General features: G+C 37.2%; 1 protein-coding gene across 1 annotated transcript in view; it reads left to right on the plus strand.

The window, feature by feature from the left end:
* LOC115214933 (glycine cleavage system H protein) overlaps window positions 1-13,538 on the plus strand; it is a 30,365-nt gene that overhangs the window by 12,569 nt on the left and 4,258 nt on the right. The window contains exon 3 of the mRNA XM_029784017.2: window positions 10,217-10,280. Coding sequence (XP_029639877.1) covers window positions 10,217-10,280 — 64 coding nt within the window. The remainder of the gene's footprint in view (window positions 1-10,216; window positions 10,281-13,538) is intronic.

The following is a 13,538-nucleotide window of genomic DNA, read 5'->3' on the forward strand; positions in this document are numbered from 1 at the left end:
TTCATCAGGCCCAGTCAGATCTGGCAGTGTTTCTACGGCTGGATGCCCTTCCTAACGCCAACCACTCCGTGAGTGTAGTGGGTGCTTTTTACGTGCCACCCGCACAGGTGCCAGACAGAGCTGGCAAACGGCCACGAACGGATGGTGCTTTTACGTGTCACCGGCACGGGGGCCAGGCGAGGTTGGCAACGGACACGTTCAGATGGTGCTTTTACGTGCCACCAACACGGGGGCCAGACAGAGCTGGCAAACGGCCACGAAACGGATGGTGCTTTTACGTGTCACCGGCACGGGGGCCAGGCGAGGCTGGCAACGGTCACGAACGGATGGTGCTTTTACGTGCCACCGACACGGGGGCCAGACGGAGCTGGCAAACGGACACGAACGGATGGTGCTTTTACGTGCCACTGACACGGGGGGCCAGACAGAGCTGGCAAACGGCCACGAACGGATGGTGCTTTTACGAGTCACCTGCACGGGGGCCAGGCGAGGCTGGCAATGGACATGAACGGACGGTGCTTTTACGTGCCACCGACACAGAGGCTATATCTTTTACTTGTTTCAGTTGTTTCACTGTGGCCATGCTGGGCCATTGCTATTAAGGGTTTTAGTCAAACAGATTGACTCTAGGACTATCAGTCACTTTTGTGATGGTGAGGAGACAAGCACAGGCACACAAAAACATACATGCATATATATATATGATGGGCTTCTTTCAGTTTCCATCCACCAAATCCACTCACAAGGCTTTGGTCAGCCCGACGCTATTGTAGAAGACACTTGCCCAATTGATGTAATATATATATATATATTATATATGTGTGTGTGTATATATATATATAAAATAAATGCGTCCTTTTAAAGCCGAGCGAGGCTCATGGGCCCGGTTTCCTGTTTCTATGGTGTATGTGTTCCCCAGCTGGACGGGACGCCAGTCCATCGCAGCATTACTCACTTTTGCCAGCTGAGTGGACTCGAGCAACATGAAGTGAAGTGTTTTGCTCAAGAACACAACGTGTCGACCAGTCTAGGAATCAAAACCACAATTTTACGATCATGATGCTGACACCCTAACCACTAAGCCACGTGCCTCCACTATATATATATATATATATATATATTATATTAAATGAGAGATAAAACTACTACTAGGCAAATCAAACAATGAAAATCATAAGCCAATACATAGAAATAAAATTAATTAAAAAATATAAAAATCCAATTAAAATATTTAAATTAAAGTTAAAAATTTTAAAAATTATTTAAATTAATAATTTAAACTTATAAATTATAAATATATATTATTTTATTATTATTTTATTTAATTATTTTTTTTTTTTAATATTTTTATATTTATTTATTATCATTATCTTTAAGAAAATAATGATAAAGTGGCCAGCAGACATAACCAAAATAGTCAAAATATATATTATTAAAAGTCAGGATACAATATGCGCCTGATTGCGAGAAAGGAGAGTTAAACTCTACAAAGCCATGTATCTCTCACTATCTAAACACACTGAAACTATAGCAAATATACTAAAAAACTACAAAGGAAAGAGTAGATATCCTCTTTCTAGCAAAGTACTTAGTGTACCCTGACTTTTAATATATATATATATATATATACAGATAGATAGATACATGTATATAGATATATAAATATTTCGTTTTTGGATTTGGTTTGCAAGATTCTTTATGTGAGTTCGTGTGTTGAAACATATTCTGTTGTGTCTGGGGAGAGTCATTTTCTTTTTGTGCCTTATAATTTAACACACTCACCAGTAAAATTTCCACTTATTCCTTATTTTTATTTTCCTAAAATTTTTGTTGCATCTTGCAACCTTTTCAATAGTCTTGACTGTCCGTTATTTACACTGCGTTCCTTTTTGTTTGTTTGTGTGTATGTGTGTGCCTATGCATGTATATATGTATGTATGTATGTATGCATGTGTATGTATATATGTGTGTGTGCATATATATATATATATATGTATGTATGTATTCTGCATATTCATGTGCTTACATGTCCGTGTTTGTGTATTTTTTTATGTGTGTGTGTGTGCATATATAATTATATGATATTGTTACGAAACGAGTGGGGAAAGCCTCCGAAAACTGTTACGGAAATCCTCACACACAGGCCCGATTCGATCAGCGAATAAGCCACGGAAACTCGGAGACAGAGGAGAGACACTGCAACCACAACCGCAACAGCACAGAGATACAGAGGCACAACCCAGAGAGACACCCAAAAGAGGCACAGAGGCAACAGAGACACTGGCTTATATTTAACAACAGTTTATACGACAATCAATGGTTACAACATCAAATACATTTAAGGCAGACATTTAAAGGAAGACATGCACGTGACTACTCAATACATCATACAACAGATCAAAGCATAATACAACAGCAATTCAAGAGTACAATTTAAAGTTCACGTCCGAAGACAACAGTTCTCTAAAGTCTCTTCCTAAACATCACAGATAAAGTCACATCAACAAGTCCTTTACTCAATTCTGAACATAAATACCACAACTCGATAATCGACATATCGACAGAGTCCTTGACTGTTCTCTTCACTGTTCAATACACCGTGACACATATCAATGCACAACACATACCTCAATTCCTAATTGAATCTGCCAGTGTCCCATTCCTCTCAATACTGCTAAATCCTCTGAATACTGCTAATTCCCTTCTGTGCCGCCAAGCGTTCTCGCATCCAACTTGCTCCTAAAATTCCAACGCTTCTAAGATTCCATCTACTCGCTCTGACCTCCAGAATCCGACTGTCTTCTTCGAGGACCGGCCAGCGACCGCAAGATCCGTCTGTGTTCTTCGACGACCGCTGAACGACTGCCCGAACCACACTTCCTCGTCCTGCCTTTCTTCCACTCCCTCTCTCCCTCTTATAGCCTTTCTATTTGCTATCTGATTCCTTACTCTATCTATATCGCCTACTGTCCCTTAGCCTCTCTATCTGCTCTCTGATCTTACTGCCTATCTCTATCGCCTGCCAGACTCTTCCTCTCTATCTGTCCCTTAGTCTTATACTCTATCTCTATTTGCTCTCAGCCCTTAATCTGTCCTCCTCTTTCACATTCTCCTGACCCTTTTCTCAACCGCACGAGGTCACAGGTCCTTCCAAAACCCATTAAACAAGGAACCTGTCAGTTTCTTTACCAGACATGATGGTGCCATTATTCCTAAGTGGGTCACCAGAAATGCACTGGCCAAACCCGTAACAATATTATATAATTATAATGATACAAACTACTGCATTTATCCTCCCTTCTAAACACATATAATACATATGTACCTATGAGTATGTTTGAGCAGATATATATATAAGTGTGTGTGTGTACATATATGTTCCTCATGTATATGCAGTTTCATTCTTACATAACTAAAATAACTTTAAGATATATTGATTTTATAAATTACAATATTACTCCTCTTATAACTTTCTCATTCCCCTGTTTATACTTTATCTAATACGAGTAATAAAATGCATCTAATAATAATAATAATAATAATTGATTCTTGTGTATGCATATACATTTAAGTCTAGTTATATGGATTTATGTATATTTTTGTATGTATATGTGTCTGTATTTATATTTATAACTTAACCTTATGTACTTTCTAAAATCTCTGACGAAGCCTAGAGAAACACCCAAATACCTCAAATTCATCTACTAAATACTTCAGTCTACTGGAGTGATAAAGGTAGAATGAGGTATTTTTGCCTCTTGGCTGAAACAGCTGTAAGATATTTTCCCAATTTCTATTCCTGTATGTTATATATTTTAATAATTACTGGTATCTTTATATTATATATGTAAAGCATAATATGTTATACATGCATGTATATTGTTGTAATTGTCATTTTAGTAAATAAATAAATAAATTGACATAATATAATGTCTAAAAGTTGATGAATACCGCCTACCCTCACCCATTTATTACACTCGGTAATGTAATTGCAATGCATTAAAAAAACACTTGTGTATTAATAATGGGGTATTCTACCAGTAGTATATTGGATAGATATTATCCCTTAGTTGGTTGGATTCACAACCTCTAACTTTCTTGGAATATATATATATATATATATATATATACACACACACACACACCACACACACACATACATACATATGAGGTGAAGTAAAAAATTATCCACGCTTTTGCCATAACATATCTTTATTATTGTTGCACTGCCTTCTGTGCATGCATGCTTATAGTTGGTACTATTGTGGTCACATGATTGAAGTTGAGCCTGATGGCTTTACAGTGTAAGCATGGCTGCTCCACTAGTAATGTGTGCCAAAGAAGAACAAAGAGCAGTGATCTGAGAGATGGTAATGGTAAACGAGTTTGCTGAATCTTGTCAGTGGTGGAGGTCGATGGGCATCCTGCTTCCTCTTTGTGCGTCATGCTTGTCCTGCACACTTGTCTGACCACTTTTAAACTTCTCAATCCACTCATACACACTTCTATGTAGTAGTGCACCTTCCCCATATTGTGCTAAAAGCCTCCGATGAATTTCAGCACCTGACACACCTTCTGACCAGAGAAATCAGATCACTACTCTTTGTTCTTCTTTGGTGCATATTGCTAGTGGAGTGGCCATGCTTACACTGTAAAGCCTGAAAGAAAAAAGTGGCATGATCATGCCCAAACTTCGATCACATGACCACGATAGTACCAACTATATGCACACATGTGCAGAAGGCTGTGTGACAATAATAAAGATATGATATAGCAAAAATGCAGATAATTTTTTATTTCCCCTTGTATTACAGAGATGTACTTGTATAGCAAGTGACATGATCTAACAGTTTTTGTGTGTTTCTTAAATGGCTTATAAACACCTTCCATACTTCAATTGTGTGTATATATATATATATATATATTTCTTTACTACCCACAAGGGGCTAAACACAGAGGAGACAAAGGGATTAAGTCGATTACATCGACCCCAGTGCGTAACTGGTACTTAATTTGTCGACCTCGGCGGAATTTGAACTCGGAACGTAACGGCAGACGAAATACGGCAACACATTTCGCCCAGCGTGCTAACGTTTCTGCCAGCTCGCCGCCCTTCATGTGTGTATATATATATATATATATATATATATATATATTAGGTCATAAAGTATGAAATTTGTTGGAAAGAAAAATAAATGCTAATGTTTTATAAATACAAGGAACAGTTTTATTCAACAAAGTATGCACCCATATTGTCAATACATTTTTGCCATTTCAGCGGTAACTCGTCCAGTGCAGAACTGTAAAAAACTGGCAATATAGAGTCAATAAAATCTTGGAAGATCAGAATTAAGATCGTCAGAATTAAATTCTTTTCCTATCAAAAAGTTATCCAAATTCTGGAAGAAGTGGTAGTCAGTGGGGGCAAGATCAGGTGAGTGTGGTGGATGATGGAGAACTTCCAACTCCAACTCCTGTAGTTTCGTCATTGTCATTTTTGCGACATGTGGCCTGGCGTTGTCTTGCAATAAAATAGGAGTAGATCTGTTGACTAATCTAGGCTGTTTTCTTTTGTAAGTTTCTGCATCATTTGGTCCAGTTGGCTGCAGTATACTTCAGCTGAGATTGATGAGCCAGGTTTAATGAAATCATAATGGATCACACCTGCACCAGACCACCAAACACACACCATCAGCTTCTTTTGATGAATTTTGCTTTTTGGTCTGTGTTTTGGTGGCTCATCTTTGTCCAACTATTGTGCTGAACATTTACAGTTGTTGTATTGGATCCATTTCTCATCACATGTTACAATTTAATTTTTAAAATTATTCATTTTTGTGACAAGAAATTAGCATAATGCAGGCTTCCAGGTGTTGCTGTTTCTGATTTTCATTCAGTTTATGTGGAACCCACTTATCCAACTTTTTCACTTTATTGATTTGAACTAGGTGAGTCAATATTGTTTGCTTGCTAATACCAAACAACAACGATAATTCATGGGCACTTTGAGATGGATCTAACTTGACAGCTTTCAGTTCATTATCTACCTTTGTTTCTGGTTGACTGTGTTGCTCTTTTGTGAGGTCAAAGTTACCAGAATGAAATTTTGCAAACCAATATGATACTGTCTGCTGTGCAATAACATGACAATGAAATACTCCATTAATATTCCAAGCTGTCTGTGATGCTGTATTTCCATGAAAGAACTCATATTTCAAAACTGTATGAATTTTCGACTTACCCATCTCTAAACAAAAATAGCAAAAAATCATTTATAAATACTTTATAAAGCGCAAAATGAGTTAGAATAAAGAAATAGATGTGTCAGCTTCTAACAAAAAATAAAGATTGTCAAAATATAATAATGGCGCGAAATGAGCAGCTGTCAAAGTTTACCAGATACCTTACTACAAATTTCATACTTGACGACCTTATATATATATATGAAAAAGTGCCTGTGCAGTACCATGTAAAAGTGCAGTGCCACATAAGAACAACCAGCACACTCTGTATAGGCATTAGCGTTTGGAAGGGCATCCAGCTGTAGGAACCATGAAAGGCTTGGTTGGAGGCCCAATGTTCCGAGTTCTTTTACAGGGTTCAGAAAAACTGAAGGACCGCTGTATTAGTGTGTGAATCTGAACAGGGAATATATTGAATAAAGTCATAATTTCTCTGTATTTTCTATTACCCAGAGCCACAAACTTTTCAGCACCCCCTCATGTGTGTGTGTACAAACAGTGAAAAGAATAGCAGAAATAATGAAGTAATATTGGTTTCAAATTTTGGCATAAGGCCAGCAATTTTGGGGAAGGGGGTTAGTCAAATAGACCCCAGCACTCAACTGGAACTTATTTTATCAATCCCAAAAGGATGAAAGGCAAAATCAACCTTGGTGGAATTTGAACTTAGAATGTAAAAGTAGATGAAATGCCACCAAGCATTTTGCCTAGCATGCTACTGATTCTGTTAGCTCATTGTGTTGGAACAAAATAGTATTACTGTGAAGAGTGGAGTTTCTGACATTTCAAGAATATCTAAATGTATATTCTGTACACACACACATTCGCGTATGTGCATGTATATGTAATCATACATATGTATATTTGCATATATGTTTGTATCATCCTTTATCAAGGTTTTTAAATGTCTGGCAACATGAATAACAATAATGAAGAGGTATTTACCTTTATGGCATTGTACTTCAAGTGGTTGAATAGTTTTCATTGGTTGATATTTACTACACACAATAATATTCTGTGGTGTTCAGCCACCAAAACTAAATTTATGCGAAGGTAATGCTTTATAGATAGCAAATTCACAGCAGCATAGAAGTAATGGATTTAATGTTAAAAAGAATGAGATTTTGGTTTATAGGGAGTGAGCCACACTTCTGCTAATTCACTACCTTCTTAAATGCCTTGCCATATATATATATTCTGGTTTCTTGCATTCTGAGCTCAATTCCTGCCAAGGTCATGTCAGCTCTGTATTCTTCTGTGTGTTGATAAAGTTCCAATCTAGAATGATTGATTAACTGGGGGAATCATTAAAACGTTGGACAGGATGTCTTATATTACTTGTTTGGGATCTTTGCATTCTGTGTTCAAATTCCACCATGGTCTATTTGAGTGGTGGATGTAATCTGTCTCCTGGTTTAACACCAACACTTGTTTCTTGGGTGCTTTAACCCTTTGCACAAGACATATTTCCCTGGCATCCATGCATCATATATGATACACATTTCCAATTGTTTTTTTGGTCACCAAAGTAACTTAGTACTTATAAAAGGAAAGCTTTATATGTATGAAACAAGGGCTAACTAAAAGTCTGAAAATAAGCATGGATGTTTAGGGCAAACTTTTGAAAAGGCTTTGGACTGCCAAAGGGTTAAGCCCACTCTGTTACAAGCATTCGGAGCTGGCCTCTGGTTTGAGGATAGCATTCCTTTCTCCCACCAATCTCCAGAGGCCCTGAAAAGGGTTATGGGCACTGCCCTTTCTCCAGACTAAATGATGAAAAATTTTAGATTTGGTATTTAAGAAGTGGGAAAGAGATATAGTAAGGTTGTTTATATACTTGTAGAAAATTAATACTTTGAAGTGCTTTGCACTTCAGCAGCCTAGGGAAAGTGTTCATTGACACTGCAAGCTTGAAACTTTTCATGAACCAGTGAGGGGATCTATATAGTTGCTATGTCTGAGAAAAAACTCTCTTATCTCATGCTCTGCCATCATAAAATAAACAAACACTGGATAGTGTTGAGATAGGTCTGAATAAAAGGCAAGATCACACTTTGATCATAAGTCTGCTCGATCAAGACTGACTTTGGATTAAAATTGTAATACTCCAAAATAGTATGCCATAGGTAGAAACAGTAGAGGATCAGATTATTCTTTGCTTTGCCTCAATTGTGGTTTGTGTTGTTATAACAAAGCGAAGAAACAAAAAATTCTACACAAGGTACAGGTGTAGTAAGAAGCTTACTTTTCAACCACATGGTTCCAGGTTCAGTCCCACTGTGTGGCACCATGAGCAAGTGCTTCTACTATAGCCTCAGGCTGATCAAGGCTTTGCAGTGGATTTGGTTGATGGAAACTGATAGAAGCCCATCATATCTACGTGTGTGTCTGTATTTGTCCCCTGCCACCATCTGACAACCAGTGTTAGTGTATTTATAAGTCTGGGAATCAATTTGTTTGACTAAAAAATCCTTCAAGGTGGTACCCCAACATGGCCGCAGTTAAATGACTAAAACAAGTAAAAAATAGAAGACATCGAATTTCACTCAATTTAGGGTTTAAAAGAAACCATATGGTACACTAATGTGATCAGCCACATTTAGCTCCCACTCCAAGTTTAATAGTAACAGTAAACCATTCTCTAAACAATGGATATTTTGTGTATGAAAAGGTGAGTTATGAAGAATGCATCACTTGTGTAATAATATATAATATTAATGAGCTGATGTTAATGATATTCTATTATAGCCTAGGCTCACTTAATTAGGTTGCATCTCATCCATGCTAAAGGCACCCATGCTGGTGACAGGCAAAAGACACCCATGCCAGTGACAAGCAAAAGTACCTGTACCAGTGACACACAAAAAGGCACCTGTGCCGGTGACACATTAAAGACACCCAGTACACTATGGAGTAGTTGGCATTAGGAAGGACATTCAGCTGTGGAAACCAAACCAAACCAAACTGCAGCCTGGTGCAGTTCTCCAGCTTACTAGCTCCAGTCAAACCATCTAAACCAGTGGTTCTCAGCTAGGGTCCATATAAGAGTTTTTGGGGTCCACACAACAAAGTAGTAAATTGGGGATTCACAATAGTATTTTAAGGGCCCTTGAAAAATTTTGCTTTAGATAAATTGGAGGTTGAACCATGTAAAATATTAGAGAAAGAAACCTAACATTAGGTTTCTTTCTCTAATATTTTACATGGTTCAACCTCTACAAGTTAATTTGTGGAAAACAAAATAGGAATTTTTGAAGAAGTTTCTATAAATCTAGTTTTTAAACATCAAATGGCTATGGGGATCCACCAGAATAATATAGGAATCAGAGGGGTACATAGTTTTAAAAAATGGTTGAGAACCGCTAGTCTAGCCCATGCCAGACTAGAAAACAAGTGTTAAATGATGATGATGATCACTGATATATTATTAACCTTTCATCAGTCTTTTTCAATGATTATCTGTCAGTCTTGCTTGTCACACTTAACTTTAAAAATAACTGTATCCTTCTAACATCTTACCAAGTCCTTCTGCTTTAAAACAGCAGCTCTTTGGAGCTGCTCTCTTTGCTTTTTTATGTATTTATTTATTAAATTGAGGATAGAAAGCAGGTAATTGAAAGATTTAAAAATTGTCCAATCTGTATCTTATTTACTTTATATATAGTTACTAAAGATACCAAATGGATATAGTATTGATCTACCAGCTCAAAGACTTAGATTCAAATTCACTGAAATGTGTAATTGGGAAAATTACATCAGGTATTTTACATATTGTTGATGATATGTGTTTCAATGAACTGGAGCTGCAAAGTAAACTATCACCCAAAGAATCAAATATCCTGCTTTGAGAAATAATGAAACATTTCAGCAAAAGAAGTCCAGAACTTTGAGTTTCCAAGCCAAAAGCTTATCCACATGGGTATTGCCTGTTTTGTATTTTTTGAACTTACATCTTCTCTTTGTCTTTCTAACAGGATGCTATTGGTGAAATAGTTTTCGTATCGTTACCCGACATTGGCACAGAGTTAAAGATAGGACGTAAGTTTGTTATGCATTTTTATTTCTGCTATAATATTATCAAATGTAGAAGGGAATGTTTAGATTTTTTCACAATGCAGTAAGCCTCTGGCAAGCTAAGTCCACCACAATCTGATTATATCACTTGTATGAAGTATATATAATACTTGTACCATTGAGAGCTATATGCAGGTTAAAAATCACATTTACCTCACCACAAAAGTCTTAACCTTTAAGCACACTACATTTTCTCTAGAATTGTTTCCCCTGCCACTGCCCTGTTACTACAGGGGAGAAAACTCATACAGTGACATGATGCACCTACAGTGTGCAAGAGGTTAAAATTCATACTTACAAAGAATTGGTAATGGAAGACAGACTCTTCCACTGTATCCTCTCTGTGACACTAATGGAGGCATAGCAAACTGGAATTTAATATGCTTTATCAATATTATTTATGTCTATATCTTCATGCTAGTATGTATTATACAAACCTGCAATTCAGTTTCCTTTTTTATGTCTTGATTCTGCATATTGTTTCATAAGCTAGAAGTTGAAATTTAAAAAGCAGTATTCTGCATACAATTACAACTCATACCAAAAAGAACTATTTTCACTGAAACACAGATAATTTACAAAAATGCAATAAGTAAGCTTGTAAATTGCTAAATTTACAAGTCAGTTGGTAAAATGAGGATGGAAGTTATATATCTGCAGTGAATAGGTAAATTCATATGTGTACTGCTTGAATTAGTGCATACATGGGTAAATGTGTCTGCATATGTATGCATAAGTGGTAGCTTACAAAATGTAACATTGTTGATGACAAGGATCTTACCGATCTCCTTCTATAAATTTTTTGATGTACACCTAAGTTTGTTAATATCTGGCATTCTTCTGGATATTAATAATCTACTTGTCACATCAAATAATACATACTTCTGTATAAATGATATTACACTTCAATCTTAACTTAATCCTTCTGCACATGTCATACGCTTGTAATCTGAATAATTCATGCCAATAATAAGTAGACTTGTAGACTTCATGGGCAGATACCTTACAGCTTTCTTTGAAATGAGATGTAACAATCTAGTCTCAGGCTATAGCACAAGGATTTGATCAGCGTTCATATGAAATAAACAGCTTTATATTTCAAGCTCTCTAGTCTTTAGTAATGTTGCCTCAATTGCTAGACATCACAATTTCAGATGATCTCTCAAAGTCAAGAAAAATCTGTCCAGATCAGGTGATGTCCCTCTACAAAGCCTAGAGACACATTCATCATCATCATCATCATCATCGTTTAACGTCCGCTTTCCATACTGGCATGGGTTGGACGGTTTGACTGAGGACTGGCAAACCAGGAGGCTGCACCAAGCTCCGAGCTAATCTGGCAAGGTTTCTACAGCTGGATGCACTTCCTAACATCAACCACTCCGAGAGTGTAGTGGGTGCTTTTTATGTGCCACCAGTACAGGGGCCAGACAAGTGGCACTGGTATCGACCACGTTCAAATAGTGCTTTTTACTATTCTAGGCATTGCTTCCACACCTGAAACTTCTCCTCTAGTTCTGGTAGTGACTCAGCTATTAGAGCAATGTCATCAGCATAGAGGAACTCCCAGGGGCAGCTTGTCTTGAATTCTTCTGTTATTGCCTGGAGGACTATGATGATTAAGACGGAGCTGAGGACTGATCCTTGGTGGACCCCTACCCCTACCTAGAATTCTTCACTCTACTCATTGCCAACCCTCACCTTATTAGCAGCATCCAAGCTTGTACAGTTCTCACTAACCACTCATCTATCCCTACTTTCTGCATTGACCACCAGATAAGGAATCAGGGGACCCTGTCAGGCTTTCTCCATGTCAACGAAAGCCAAGTGCAGAGGTTTATCTTTGGCTGGGTGGGATAGCTGTGCTGCTACACACACATCCGACACATCCTCCAAAAGAAAACCACTTATATCTCTACTACAGTGGTCTCTGCTTCTGAACTCGCTAGTTGCATACATACTACATTCAGGATGACTCATCTCTTCTCTCATCATCCTTATTGTGTTTTACTTCATCAAATCTGCTCTAAAAATTTCACTTTATCATTTCTCTCTGAAACTCCAGTCCTCAGGAATTCCCTTTCTGCTCATGTTTTTTCCCTGCAGATGTTCACTGAACATTCATCACATCTATTTCACTGGTCTGGGAAAACCTACAAATGTAGGTCTGCTCCTATTCCTGTGACTCTATCTTATTTATAAAAACAATTTACTACATACACAAAAATGGTTTCAACACTCCTCCTATGAGATTTTTTTCCTTACAGAGAACATCTCATATATATTTATTTTTGACTTATATATATTCAAATTGGCTTGTATAAGTCTTTAGAAATTTCTTAGTTTTCTTTTTTCAGCTTTGATCCAGCAATGTATTTTTGACTTTTGTTCAACAAATCTAGCATGCTTTATTTAATATCAGTTTGATTTGTGACATCAGTTCGATATCATATTGATTTGATCAATAACATTGGTCCAAAAATGCCAATGTTCTTAACGTATACCTGCACTATTTTATTCCAGTACTTTCAGCTTGGTCATATCAGAATTTGGACTAGACTGTATATCCATCTCATATGTGTTATAGTCTTTGTTTACATCAGTAAGGCTTACCACTACTATTCAACTGTAAACGTGCACTTAGTAGCCATAGATATTATTTGCTGTTTCTCTTCGAATCAGTGTCTTTTCCTCCTAACATCTACTTCTTTCTGTGTCTGCATGACTTCATTGAAACAGAATTCTCTGTGGTTGCATGTCTTCCTGTCACCAACCCTCACCTGTTCACAAACAAAGTAATATTTCCCCTTGTCTATTAAGCAATGAACATGGAAGATTGCAAACAAATGTTGCCATTTTTATGGTTTTTATGTCAAAACAAGGGTAACATGCACTCGGTCATAAATGCATAAACACACACATACAATGGACTTCTTCCAGTTTCCATTTCTGTTTACCACAAGATATTGGTCATCCCATTACTGTGGTTGAGGACAGCAGCTAACAGCACCCACACCATGAAAGCAGACTCCAAACTGTGGATCTGAAGTGAATTCTCTACCACACAGTAATTAATGCCCGTGGATGTAGTAACAATTTAATTTCTGTAATTGAATACTTCTGCCACATACACAGCAGTGTTTAGGCATAAGTGAATTTTAGGTTAAGTAAAATATGTTTGTGACATAGTTCAACTTCTAAATGCAAATTCACTGCAGTTAC

Source organism: Octopus sinensis, linkage group LG1 (genome assembly GCF_006345805.1).
Source record: "Octopus sinensis linkage group LG1, ASM634580v1, whole genome shotgun sequence".
NCBI lineage: Eukaryota > Metazoa > Mollusca > Cephalopoda > Octopoda > Octopodidae > Octopus > Octopus sinensis.